This window comes from Mobula birostris, chromosome 25, assembly GCF_030028105.1.
Source record: "Mobula birostris isolate sMobBir1 chromosome 25, sMobBir1.hap1, whole genome shotgun sequence".
Classification (NCBI taxonomy): Eukaryota; Metazoa; Chordata; class Chondrichthyes; order Myliobatiformes; family Myliobatidae; genus Mobula; species Mobula birostris.
The window spans coordinates 61,518,356-61,533,464 of NC_092394.1; the positions used below are offsets into that span (position 1 = coordinate 61,518,356).

General features: G+C 41.2%; 1 protein-coding gene across 3 annotated transcripts in view; it reads left to right on the top strand.

Annotated features, from left to right (window-relative positions):
• sfi1 (SFI1 centrin binding protein) overlaps window positions 1-15,109 on the top strand; it is a 246,468-nt gene that overhangs the window by 75,019 nt on the left and 156,340 nt on the right. For 2 of the 3 annotated variants that reach the window (XM_072243230.1, XM_072243232.1), the window contains exons 12-13: window positions 5,609-5,701; window positions 12,477-12,574. In XM_072243230.1, the coding sequence (XP_072099331.1) occupies window positions 5,609-5,701; window positions 12,477-12,574 (191 nt within the window). The remainder of the gene's footprint in view (window positions 1-5,608; window positions 5,702-12,476; window positions 12,575-15,109) is intronic. The other variant, XM_072243231.1, reaches the window with a different exon arrangement.

The window sequence follows — 15,109 nt, forward strand, 5'->3', positions numbered from 1 at the left end:
TCATCTCTGGAATCAACCTGGTGAACCACCTCTGCACTGCTTCCAAAGCCAATATATCCTTCCTCAAGTAAGGAGACCAGAACTGTACGCAGTACTCTAGATGCGGCCTCACCAGTACCCTATACAGTTGCAGCATAATCTCCCTGCTCTTAAATTCAATCTTCCTAGCAATGAAAGCCAACAGTCCATTTGCTTTCTTGATAGCCTGCTGCACCTGCAGTGCAACCTTTTGTGATTCATGCACAAGCACTCCCACGTCCCTCTGCACAGCAGCACGCTGCAGTTTTTTATCATTTAAATAATAATCTCACCTTTTATTTTTCCTTCCAAAGTGGATGACCTCACATTTACCAACATTGTACTCCATCTGCCAGACCCTTGGCCACTCACTTAACCTATCTATATCTCTCTGTATCTTCTGCACAATTTGCTTTTCCACTCAATTTAGTATCATCAGTCCCCTCTTCCAGACTGTTAATATATGTCGTGAACAGTTGCAGGTCCAGCACTGACCCCTGCGGCAGATTGCTCACCACTGATTGCCAACCAGATGTGTCCCAACTCTCTGCTTTTTATTAGTTAATCGACCCTCTATACATGCTAATATATCACCCCTACCCTATGCATCCTTATCTTATAGATAAGTCTTTTATGTGGCACCTTACCGAGTGCCTTCTGGAAATCCAAGTAAGTGATGACCGTCTGTTCCCCTCTCTCCACTGTGCTCGTTGTATCCTCAAAGAACTCCAGTAAGTTTGTCAAACAGGACCTGCTTTTGCTGAATCCATGCTGTGTCTGCCTGATGGATCCATTTCTTTCCAGATGCCTCGCTATTTCTTCTTTAATGATATCTTCAGCATTTTCCCAACTACAGATGTTAAACTTACTGGCCTATAGTTACCTGCCTTTTGCCTACATCCTTTTTTGAGCAGTGGCGTGACATTTGCCATCTTCCAATCTGCCGGGACCTGCCCAGAGTCCAGAGAATTTTGGTAAATCATCACCAGAGCCTTTACTATAACTTCTGCCATTTCTTTCAGTACCCTGGACCAGGGGATTTATCTGTGTTCAGGCCCACAAGTTTTCTCAGCACTACCTCTTTAGTGATATCAAGGATTACACCTCCCATCACATCCATAACATCTTTCTTTAGCATGTTAGATGTGTTCCTCACCATGAAGACTGACACAAAATAATCATTTAAATTCTCAGCCATTTCCTCATTACCCTATTTTAATTCCCTCTTCTCATCCTCCAAGGGACCTACATTCACTTTAGCCACTCTTTTCTGCTTTATATAATTATAAACACCTTTACTATCCGTTTTTATATTTGGTGCTAGTTTATTTTCATAATATAGCTTTCCTTTCTTTATTACTTGCTTAGTGGTACTTTCTTGCTTTTTAAAGTTTTCCCAATCTTCTAGTTTCCCACTACTCTTGGCGACTTTGTACGCACGAGCTTTTAGTTTGATGCCTTCTTTTATTTCCTTAGTTATCCAAGGCTGGCTCTCCCCACTCTTACTGTCCTTGCTTTTAACTGGAATATACTTTTGTTGAGCACCATGAAAAATCGCTTTAAAAGTCTTCCACTGTTCCTCAGCAATCCCTCCATATATCCTGTGTTCCCAGTCTACAGTAGCCAAATCCTCCCTCATCCCATTGTAGTCTCCATTGTTTAGGCATAATACACTCATTTTAGATTGAACGATTGTACTCTCCATTTGTATGAGAAATTCAATCATACTGTGATCACTCTTTCCAAGAGGATCCCTAACTACAAGATCACTAATTTTACCTGTCTCATTGTACAGGACCAGATCTACGATAGCTTATTCCCTTGTAGCTTCAGTAACATGCTGTCCAAGAAAGCCATCACGGATGCTTTCTATGAAGTCCACCTCAAGGCTGCCTCAACCAACTTGATTCATCCCAATCTATTGGCAAATTAAAGTCCCCCATGAGAACTGTTGTTCCATTCTTACATGCCTCAGATATTTCTCTGTTTATTGCCTGTGCCACTGTAATGTTATTATTCAGTGGCTGATAGATAACTTCCACCAATGATTTTTTTCCCTTTAATATTCCTAATCTCTACCCAGATGGATTCAACATTCTGCTCCTTAGATCTTATATCACCTCTCACTATGACCCTGATCTCATATTTAATTAAGAACGCTACCCCACCTCCCTTACCTTCCTGCCTATCCTGTATTACCTGGTATCCTTGGATATTTAATTCCCAATTCTCTCCACCCTGCAACCACATCTCTGTAATGACCACTAAATCAAAACTCTTTGTACTGATTTGAGCCACAAGTTCACTGACCTTGTTTCAAATAATAATAGGCATCCGTTAGTTTCATGAGACCATAGATTTGGGCCTTAGAAGGTTTCCAGGGCGCAGGCCTGGGCAAAGTTGTATAGATAGATAGATAGACATACTTTATTGATCCTGAGGGAAATTGGGTTTCGTTACAGTTGCACCGACCAAGAATAGAGTATAAATATAGCAATATAAAACCATAAATAATTAAATAATAATACGTAAATTATGCCAGATGGAAATAAGTCCAGGGCCAGCCTATTGGCTCAGGGTGTCTGACCCTCCAAGGGAGGAGTTGTAAAGTTTGATTGCCACAGGCAGGAATAACTTCCTATGATGCTCAGTGTTGCATCTCGGTGTAATGAGTCTCTGGCTGAATGTACTCTTGTGCCCAATCAGTACATTATGGAAGACCAGCAGTTGCCCATGCTGCAAGTCTCCCCTCTCCACGCCACCGATGTTGTCCAAGGAAAGGGTGTTAGGACCTATACAACTTGGCACTGGTGTCGTTGCAGAGCAGTGTGTGGTTAAATGCCTTGCTTGCTCAAGGACACACATACCGCCTCAGCCAAAGCTCGAACTAGCGACCTTCAAATCACTAGACGAATGCCTTAACCACTTGGTCACGCACCAATACTTTTGAATACTACAGGCATTCAAATAAAGGGCCCTTACACTCATAGTGTTTTTAAATCTTGTTATCTTTTATTCTTTTGCACTTGAATTTTCTTCACTCCACCTTTAATTTTCTCTTTTTAATCTTTTGGTTTTTCTTTATCTTTATCCACACTTCTTTTTTCACTTCTCCAATCTGTTGAATCTACCACCTTTCTATTCAATTTTAAGCCCTATCCACAACCCTAGTTATGCAATTCGCTAGGATCCAGGTCCCATCATGGTTCAGGTGGAGCCCATCCCAATGGTATTGCTCTCTCCTTCCCCAATACTGGTGCAATTTCCCGTGAATTCAAGCACACTTCTGCCTTGAGCCATGCTTTTAACTCTCTAATCTTCTTGACACTTTGCCAATTTGCATGTGGCTCAGGTAGTAATCCAGAGATTACTACCTTTTTGGTTCTGCTTTTTAATATAGTCCCTAGCTGCTCAAATTCCCTCAGCAGAACCTCTTTCCTCATTTTACCTATGTCATTGGTACCCACATGGACCATGACAACTGGATCTTTCCCCTCTCACTGCAGGTTCCTCTGCAGGTCAGATAAGATGTCTCAAACTCAGGCACCAGGCAGGCAACACAGCCTTCGGGACACTCTATCCTCGTGACAGAGAACTCTGTCTATTCCCCAATTACCACTACATTTCCCTTCTTTCCCCCTCTTGAATGGGTCCCTGAACTACGGTACTACAGTTAGGTTGTTTATCCTTCCTACCGTCATCCACACAGGGAGATAAAATATCAGACCTGTTGGACAAGCTCACAGGCTGACGCTCCTCCAGCACTTTCTCTTGGATCCACTCCCCACCTCACTCACAGTCACATCTTGTTGTCCCTGACCGCAGACTGAATTTAGCCAATCTAAAGGGTGTGACTACCTCCTGAAACAGAGACTCCAGCTGTCTCTCCCCCTCCCTGATGTGCCGCTTTGCTTGAAGCTCAGATTCCAGGTCATCAACTTTGAGCCTGATTTCCTTGAGCAGCCAACAATTGCTGCAGATGTCACCAGGAACCGGAATGGGGTCCATCAGCTCCCACATCATGCAGCTACAGCACATCACTTGATCCTTCATCATCCCTTTATTTAATTAGCTGTAATTTAGTGACTTTGATTCAATGATTACAAAAGCCTTACTTGCTACTTTCCTGTACTTACCTGTGAACATATGATGCTTAACTCTGACGCTGACCTTACATGATCGAGACCTTCACTTTTTAATTTATGCAGTGTTTATCTATTTTTCATTACATATGTGTGTTAACTTCTTAGAACTGCCTGTGGTGCGCAGGGACCTGTGAACCTTCCCAGCATCTTGTAGAATTTTCCATTTGTGATTTCATGTCAGCGCTCACAAAATTTGGATTTCAAAGGTTTTCCGATTTTGGAATTTTGGTATTTTGGATAAGGAGTACTCAACCTTTATTGATAACAGTAAGCAGAACACCAGGGGAACAAGGAAACCTACTGTCCTTAGAACCTTCTGTACCATAGAACCATATGAAATAGGAGCTGAATTAGGCCATTCAGCCGATTGAGTTTGCCTGCCATTCAATTGCGGCTGAGTTATTATCCGTGTCAACTCCATTCTTCTGCCTTCTCCGTGTAACCCTGATGCCCTTACTAATCAAGATCCTATCAGCCTCCACTTTAAATATTTCCAATGACTTGGCTCCACAGCAATGAATTCCACAGATTCATCACCTCTTGTTAAAAGGCCTGAGCAGATTAGATATGGCAAAGTTAACTTCCCATGGTAGGGGATTCTACGACAAGAGGGCACAACTTCAGGATTAAAGGAAGTCCATTTAGAACTGAGATGTGGAGAAATTACTTTAGTCAGAGGGTGGTAAATCTGTGGAATTTGTTGCCACGAGCGGCTGTGGAGGCCAAGTCATTGGGTGTATTAAAGGCAGAGATAGGTTCTTAATTAGCCAGGGCATCAAAGGATATAGGGTGAAAGCAGGGGAGTGGGGATGACCGGATGAAGTGGATCAGCCCACGATTGAATTGTGGAGCAAACTTGATGGGCCAAATGGCCTACTTCTGCTCCTAAATCTTATGGTCTTATGGTCTTTGGCTAAAGAAGGAACAATGTCAGGAGTGTGATCACAATCTACGGTTTGCAATCTACTATGTATGTGATCCAGATGCATCAGTGTGGTTGACGTTAACAGTTCCCATTTCAGGATTATTTAGCAAGGTGTAATGAATACCAATGTGACTAGAGATGGTTACATCCTGAGAACAATAACAAAACAGACAGGTTGTGTGTACTCAGCACATAATATTGCGAAAGCCTGAGTTAGTTAATGCATTTAAGGTGGTTTATGATGCCGATGGAACTAAACTATTTAGCATAGTGAAGAATTCCAGAACATAGAGTTAAAGAAAAATCATGCAGGCTTATACTTTGCATTGAGGCTAGTGTCTAATTCTTGTTCTCAGCCTGTAGGCTATGATGCTTCAACTATTCATCCAAGTACTTTCCCAATGTGATTGTTTCTGCCTTCTAGATCTTTTCAGGCTCAGTGGGTGTTGTTTGGAGCTAGACTATCTTGTTTGATATATGAATGCACTTTATTTAAAACCACATTATTCTTGTTGATTAGAGATTGGGTTTTGTTGCTCTGAACGGTAATGTGGGAAACAAGCGTCTGAAACAAGTACAGAACAACTTGGCATTCCAGCAGTCAGTCATATGGGTAAGTGTGTGGTTTTTGTTTGTATCTTACTCTGGGCACTGAAGAATGTAAGAAGATTAATTTGATAACTACCCCCTTGTTCCATTGATGACACTGTGTGTTATCAGGAATCTCACACATACAATGTAATCAAAGCCCTAGAATGGTTCTTTCTGGCTAGGGTTACTGCGCTTCCTGTGGCTGTGTAAATATGACAGACAGAGAAACTTTCAGTAACCAATGGAGCCAAACAACAACTTGGAGTTTGTAGATCCAAAGTGATAGTAGAGTAAGGTAATAGTTTAAGAAACTGTGGACTTATTTAGAATCAAAATGCCAGCATTATGTTGGGGCAAAGAAGGGGCAAAATATCTATTATAACCAGGTGAGTGTGTGACCTTAGGTCATGTATATGAAATTTTAAAAACTTAATATATTTCTGAAAAAAAAGATATTTTGCATTTGTTCATTTTGAAATACAGTTCCAAGGTTGTATTGCTCAAGTGACTGCTTTTCATCCATATTTGTAGTGTTGGTGTATTCACATATTGGGAAAGTACAGGTGAACATAATTTGTCAGTGAATGGTAATTTATTGGCATTATCCATTAGGGTTAAGGAATAGTAGTCAAGGCACTTTTGGTTATGAGGTATTTATAACTCTTGAACTTGCATGGGTTATATAATCCAAGCATTTGGAGAAGAATAGCTGTTTTAATATGAATGATATGTTCATAATTTGATATAAATTATGTGATTCCAACATGCGTTGACAAACTGAGGATTTGGGGAATTCCAGTGACAGTGCGATAGTTAATTAACTATGTGAAGTGTTACGGACCAGCAACAATAGATGTAGAATGGAGTCGGGGAATTAATGCAAAACAACTAAATTTATTAACATTTACACAGAAATATAGAAAATTAAACAAACAACTAACTTAAACAGAAGTTAACAGCGTTATGCGTCTATAGTTCCCAAACAGTCAAACTCAGAAATAGTTCTTAACAAAGTCTTCTGGAAACCTAGATGCAGTACACATGACGGTCAGCAAATATTGATGGCCAGTTTTAGCCTTTGGCAATGGGCCAATGCAATCCACAATAACTTTAGAAAAGGGCTTGCCAAATGCAGGAATAGGTTACAGTGGGGCCACTGGGGTGACTTGATTAGGTTTACCCACAACCTGACAAGTGTGACAAGTTTGGCAAAAATGTCGCCACATCTTTCCTCAAACCAGGCCAGAAGAAGTGGTTAGAAATCTTGTTCACAGTTTTATTCACACCAAGATGGTCACCCAAGGGCACACTATGAGCCAAAGTTAAAATTTCATTCCTATAGACTTTAGGAACTACTACCTGGTGAACAACTGCTCATTCTTCACTTGCTAGAATCTCAAATGGTCTCCACTTCCTCATTAATACTCCACTCTTGAAATAAAACCCTACTGGCACTTTATTAATCTCCTCACCTGAGAGAGCTTTTTCTCTTAAAGCTTCAATCTCAGAGTCTCTGCTCTGTTCTACTATAAACTCCTTCCGAGACAGAGATAAATATTTATGGTCAGATCTACTGCAAGGATCATGGTAAAACAAGGAAGGTAGGAAAGTTACTGACAAATCATCAAGATCTGAGTCCTGATTTGAGCTATTATGGGTAGCAGAGCCATGCTGCACCGAATCATCTTCATTGGCAGACCTTTTGGCCATAGCTCGGGTTACTGTGCAGGAGCGATAACTGTTAGAATCCATCTTTGGATTGGCTTAGTTGTCAGTTGCACTGCCCAAACAACTTTTCCACCTGCTAGGTCATTCCCTAACAACAAGGAAACACCATCCACCTGGTAAACTGGGTTGTAGTCCTATTTTAACAGGCCCTGAGACTAACCCTGACTTCAAGATTACCTTGTGCAGAGGTACAGAAACAAAGTCACACCCAATACCTTGAACAAGATTTACCTTACCAGTGGCAGTCTCATCACTAAACTTTAGAATACTGTTTAACATAAGTGACTAAGAAGCCCCAGTATCCCGAAGAATCTTTACTGGTACTAGGGTAGACCCTTCATTTACTGAAACAACTCCCTCTGGCTTAAAAGGATTGAAGCCTTTCCTAACTCGGTCAGGCCTCTCAGACCTTGACAGAGCTTCATCAGACTGTTCAGAACCCTGTGGGTTTATGGCTGTTTCAAAGTGTTGGACAGAGGCATCTGGCATTGCCTCCTTTTTCTCCTTCTTTAGACGGAAACAGTTAGCCATAACATGACCAGATTTCCTACAATAGTGACAAATAGGACCAAAATGTTTTTCCTTCACTTGCTTCCCTTCATCCCTACCTTTTTCACTAGTCCCCAATTTAATTTCTGGTTTACCCTGACCATCCACGCTACTCTTTTGGAAGGTTTTACTTAGGGTAAACTTAACTCTGTGGGTTAGGACAAACTCATCTGCTAACTTAGCAGACTCTCGCAATATGGCAGCGTCCTTCTCGTCCAAGTAGACCTTTATGTCATTAGGGATGCGCCTTTTAAATTCCTCTATTAAAACCAACTCTGAAGTTGTCATAACCTACATTCACACTTTTAGATGTGCACCATCGCTCAAAACACACAGATTTGTCATAGGCAAATTCCACAAAAGTCTGGTTCACAGATTTCTTCAGTTTTCTAAATCTTTGTCTATAAGCTTCCAGAACCAACTCATAAGCTTTCAGTACAGCCTGTTTCACAGTATCATAATCAGCTGCCTGTTCAATGGATAATGCCATATAAACTTGTTGTGTTTTACCTTTAATTACACTTGGTAAGAGAAGAGGCCAACCCTCTTTTGGCCACTGTAAACTGAGCAACTTTCTCAAAATGCAGGAAGTATTTATCAACCTCAGCCTCATTAAATGGAGGAACCAGTTTAATTTCCTGATTGGCAATAAACAGTACTACCTGTTTCCTCGAACCAGAAACCTGATTCCCGAGCCTCATCTGCAACTCATACTGCCTCTGTTTTTCTCTGTCCTCAGCCGCTAATTGTTTTTGTTGTAAATCAGCCTCTAATTTAAGTTTCTCTAACGCTATTTGTTCCAGCTCTTTACTTATAGGAAACTTCTCTAACACCCTCTCATCAAATTCCCCTTTAGTTATATACTCAGCTATTTTCCTCTGAATCTCAGTAAGCTCCAGCTCTTTAGCAATTTCCAGCACCTCACCCTTTTTGGCTTTTGCTAATGCCTCAGGAGTTGGCAATGCCAGAAATTCCCCAACATTCATTGCTGCTGATTTCCACACACAAACCAATTAATTGAAAGGAATTGGGTATTTAAAAACGCAAACACGAGGAAATCTGCAGATGTTGGGAATTCAAGCAACACACACAAAAATTGCTGGTGAATGCAGCAGGCCAGGCAGCATCTCTAGGAAGAGGTACAGTCGATGTTTCGGGCCGAGACCCTTTGTCAGGACTAACTGAAAGAAGAGATAGTAAAAGATTTGAAAGTGGGAGGGGGAGGGGGAGATCTGAAGTGATAGGAGAAGACAGGAGGGGGAGGGATGGAGCCAAGAGCTGGAAAGTTGATTGACAAAAGAGATACAAGGCTGGAGAAGGGAGAGGATCATAGGACGGGAGGCCTAGGGAGAAAGAAAGGGGGAGGGGAGCCCAGAGGATGGAGAGCAGGCAAGGAGTTATAATGAGAGGACAGAGGGAGACAAAAGAGAGAGAAAAAAAAATGGAAGAAAGAAAATAAATAAGGGATGGGGTACGAGGGGGAGGTGGGGCATTAACGGAAGTTAGAGAAGTCAATGTTCGTGCCATCAGGTTGGAGGCTACCTAGATGGAATATAAGGTGTTGTTCCTCCAACCTGAATGTGGCTTCATCTCGACAGTAGAGGAGGCCGTGGATAGACATATCAGAATGGGAATGGGACGTGGAATTAAAATGTGTGGCCACTGGGAGATCCTGCTTTCTCTGGCGGACAAAGCGTAGGTGTTCAGCGAAACGGTCTCTCAGCCTATGTCAGGTCTCGCCAATATATAGAAGGCCGCACCGGGAGCACTGGATGCAGTATATCACCCCAGCCAACTCACAGGTGAAGTGTCGCATTACCTGGAAGGACTGTCTGGAGCCCTGAGTGGTGGTGAGGGAGGAAGTGTAAGGGCATGTGTAGCACTTGTTCCGCTTACAAGGTTAAGTGCCTGGAGGGAGATCAGTAGGAAGGGATGGGGGGGGGATGAATGGACAAGGGAGTCGTGTAGGGAGCGATCCCTGCAGAAAGCAGAAAGTGGGGGGAAGGGAAGATGTGCTCGGGTATTTCCCTTTTTCCAATTAGATCGATAATTAACCAATAAGCCCCAAGTTGTTCTGATCATGAACATGCCCCCAATTTTTATGTTACAGACTAGCAACAATAGATGTAGAATAGGGTCGGGGAATTAATGCAAAACAACTAAATTTATTAACTTTACGCAGAAATATAGAAAATTAAACAAACGACTAACCTAAACAGAAGTTAATGGCGTTATGCGTCTATAGTTCCCGAATAGTCAAACTTAGAAACAGTTCTTAACAAAGTCTTACTCAAGCACAGTCTTAGAGTGGCAATTTAGAAAGTCCAGGTGATTCATGAAATAAGTGAGAAGAGAGACTTGTATATTCACGATGCAACAATGAGATGATCTTGGAGATTCACAATAAGGTGGAGAGGTGATCTTGAAGAAACAGTTACTGGAGTTTGGAGCCGCGGAGTACCTTTTCTGAAGAGTCCAAGAAGAGCGAGATTTCACAGAGTAACTGACAGGGAATGTCCCTTTCACCAAAATGGTCACCACACAACACCTGAGACCTTACAAGGGTTAACCAAAAGTGTGTGCCACAATCCACGTATGGATTGCACGAAGTGTCAGTCACATTTGAAATGCACAGAGTACTGCCAACTAACCCAATCCTGCAGTCTCCACTCTCACTCTCCCTTCCCGTCGATTCCTTAACGACTCCTTACCGAGCGATTCCCTAATGAGCGACTGCCCACTAAACGACTGCGGCTCTTTTTATACCGTCGGGAATATGTCATAACGTGACTCTCACAGAAACAAAGTCATGGATTCCCAGTAAACCATGTGGCGCCCCCAGGAATTGAAACTACAAGCTTCCAGCAAAACAAGACTATAGGTACATCACACTTAGTAAATGAAACCAATATCACGTGACATCCACAGGAATCGAAACTGTGGACCCGTAACAGAAGCATTTGTGGACTGAAGTGGATTTCTTGACACTCCAGTAACATTACAAAATACCTGAGTATAAAGTGTGATTTCAGTTGCTCTATAATTATGTTGCTTGCAATAGACATTTATGATATTATCCTCTTGTATAACATCACTAATTCAAATTAATGAAGGTCTACAGTCCATCTTATTCTATAGTTAATGTGATCAAAACAAAATGTGACTCTTATTGCACTGTTCTTGTTTCATTGCTGGAATTGTGATGGGGTAGCAAAACTTTGTATAATTTTTGAGACTAATAGTTTTTTTGTTCTTAGCATTTATTATTTGAATTTGCATCAATATTTAAACAATTTGATTAAGTATAACCTCTTTGCATTGTTCATTTTTGATGCTGGTGGAAGTTCGATGTATCTGTTTTTTGTAGGTGAATTACTGCAGGTTTTATTCATGGATACAAGTGTGCACTGAACAGGGATAAATCATTTGGAACTAAAGACACTGTTGTTCCAGCAGTCTGGAGCTCTGATCTAGATCAGCTTGGACATTGCTGTTTACTGAATTCCATTTTAGATTTGTTGTCTCTTTTGCTGTAGTTCTGTACATATGAAAATGGATTCTGTTTTGATCCCAAGAATTTGCGACTTTAGTTGATCCCAGCTTCTGCAGTGGTTGGATTCATTGTACCTTATGCAGTGATTGCAGTTTGGTAACTTCTGTGCAAAAGCACCCATAAATGTTCGAGACTGAATTATGCATGGGTGTGGAGTCTTTCGGAGTGCCTTTGCTTGCTGTTATGTAATCTGGCTATCCTTAAAGTACTGTGGTTATATTGTTTAAAAATATATACTAAAAGGTAACTTATTTGCATGATGACTCTGTGAAGTGTTCCACCAGCACAGACTTCCAGTCCTGATGTAGGGTCATGACCCAAAATGCGACTGTTGATTGATTTCCATAGATGCTGCCTCACCTGCTGAATTCCTCCAGCATCTTGTGTGTGTTACTCTGCATCTGCAGGATCTCTTGTATTACTAATTACATGTGTCTTTCAAGTAATTGACATAGGTGTGATGAGGTGGAAAGCTGCCTCTTTCTATGTTAAATGTTTTTACCATTCTACTGATTGGATATATTGCAGGCTAAATTATTTTTGATACATCCTGTGGCTTAAGCAGTTCAGCCAGATTCTGGTATATCTTCTGAGTGTAGTTTAAAATACTCTTTCTTCCCCCTTGATTTGTGAAAAGGTGTAATATCATAAAGAGGGGGAGAAACACAGCATTTCAGAATTTGGCCTTGCACGAGAGAAATTGTAGGTTTTGTTATTTCAAAAATCTGCAACCGCAATTCTTCTCTAAATCCAAAGTTGGCAGTTTTTATGCAAATGAACAACAGCCATGGGTGAGGACAGAAAGCAAGTGAAATACATTTTATGTGAACGTGTGATGAAAACAGGTTGATGAATGTCTTTGTGACTAAATTGCACTTGGACCTGTTCAACAGCCCAGTGCTATAAATACAGCTGTATTGGGCCTGAGCTTGTGTTTATGCCGTCACAATTTATCTTGTTTGAACAGGTGCTGCAAAAGTGCTGGAATCAGTGGAAGATGTGTTTGGAGAAGCAAGAGGAGCTTGAGCTTCAGGAACAGTCTCAAGAAGCCCAAAATCACTTCAGGTATTCTAATACCCTTTGAATTTTTAATTCTAATCTCATCATCTACTAGAAGCAATTCAGAAATTGTGTAACTCGGATGGTTGATGATTCGGTTGAGTTGTTCTCAAATCTTGGCAACTTACTTGCAAATATTTCATCACTACGCGAAGTGCGCTGTTGATTGTGGTTTGTCCTCCAAATGCTTGGCCTTTATATACTTTATTTTATATAATTAAAAAAATTTTTTTTTGCTCAGCATAACAAAACTTCCAATTTCCAGATACACTTACATTTACATTTCTTCCCCTCACAGATATCAAGTATCAGGACACTTCCAATAAAATATAGACATCACCACAACATCCTATACAAAAGCCCTTATTAGTATAGCAGACAGGTTTACATCTATATACTGCAGAAAAGGTTTCCATGTTTTATGAAAACTATTTGTTTTTGAGTGTACCATACATGTCAAAAAGTCCAAAGGAAGGTATTCCATGATTAATTTATGGAATTTATCACCACTACCCTGCTGGCTGCCCTTCAGAATACTAAAATTATCCGACCTAATACCATTAGTGAGAATTGCAGCCAAAGGGTCATTATAAAGAACCTTCACCCACTTAATAAAATTATTGTCCAAACCAAATCGTTCTAAAGTGAAAAAAGATATGGCCATTCGACCAGATCAAAGGCCTTTTCTGAATCTTAGGAAACCACCAAGCCGTCCACTGCCTGTTGCTGACCTGCCTGAATCACATCAAGTAATCTTCTGATATTGTTAGCTGATCTACGGCCTTTTACAAAACCCATTTGATCCTCTTTTATGATAAAAGGTAACACAATTTCTAATCGCAACGCTAAGGTTTTAGATAAGATTTTAAAGTCAACATTTAGCAATGAAATAGGCCTGTAGGAGGTACGATATTCAGGGCTCTTTCCTTTCTTAAGAATTAGGGAGATATTAGCTTCTCTCAATGATGGTGGGAGGAGACCACAATTAAATGCATGATGGAACATGTTTAGCATGATAGACATGAACATGTCTATCCACGGCCTCCTCTACTGTAAAGATGAAGCCACACTCAGGTTGGAGGAACAACACCTTATATTCCATCTGGGTAGCCTCCAACCTGATGGCATGAATATTGACTTCTCTAACTTCTGCTAATGTCCCACCTCCCCCTCGTACCCTATCCGTTATTTATATACACACATTCTTTCTCTCACTCTCCTTTTTCTCCCTCTGTCCCTCTGACTATACCCCTTGCCCATCCTCTGGGTTTTTCTCCCCCCTCCCCCTTTTTCCTTCTCCCTGGGCCTCCTGTCCTATGATCCTCTCATATCCCTTTTGCCAATCACCTGTCCAGCTCTTGGCTCCATCCTTCCCCCTCCTGTCTTCTCCTATTATTTTGGATCTCCCCCTTCCCCTCCCACTTTCAAATCTCTTTGTCCTTCAGTTAGTCCTGACGAAGGGTCTCGGCCTGAAATGTCAACTGTACCTCTTCCTAGAGATGTTGCCTGGCCTGCTGCATTCACCAGCAACTTTGATGTGTGATGTTTAGCATAGGCTCTGATAAGGTCTGAGAGGCTTTTTCTTTCTAGCTAAATAAGTCAAATACCTACCTGGTTTCTCACCATGTTCGAACAATCGTTGTTTAGCAAATGTCAATTTTCTTTTGGCTGCTTGTGTAAGTAAAGAGTTTAGTGTACAGCGTAGGGCTGTGATATTCTGTAACTTGGCTGCAGAAGACTTATTAATATAATCCTTTTCAGATGCAGCAAGCCTTGATTCCACTAGGCGCTGCTGTTCTGCACCTTGTCACTTCTTACTAGAAGAATAGGAGATAATTAATCCCCTTCCATAGGCCTTAGGGGTTTCCCAGAGCATAGATGGACTACTAGCTGATTTGGAATTAATAGATAGGAAAGTTTTGAATTCGGAAGTGAAGTACAGGTTTCCCCCGCCATCTGAAAGCAGAACGTTCCTATGAAACGGTTCGTAAGCCGAAATGTCGTAAAGCGAAGAAGCAATTACCATTTATTTATATGGGAAAAATATGTGAGTGTTTGCAGACCCAAAAAATAACCTACCAAATCATGCCAAATAACATAAAACCTAAAATAACAGTAGCATATAGTAAAAGCAGGAATGATATGATAAATACACAGCCTATATAAAGTAGAAATACTTCTCTACAACGATTGCCTGCTCAGATCTCCGTAGCGAAAATCTCACGCAAGCGCTGTTGGCATAAATGTGCTCTCCAGTAACCTTTAAACTATGAAGCTGCCAAATCTACCAAATAACACGTAAAAATACACAGCCTATATAAAGTAGAAATGATGTATGTACAGTGTAGTATCACTTACCGGAATTGGGAAGACATCGAGCACACTGATGATAGTGTGTTAGACTGAGTTGTTGCAAGTTGGGGTGGTGCAGTGGCCCCCACCCTCCAGGCCGCCGACCTGATACATTGCCGTGAAGAACGCAGGGGTAGCCGGGAGGCACGCAGCACATCTTTAAGAAAAAAACTGAAATAAACGTGCTAA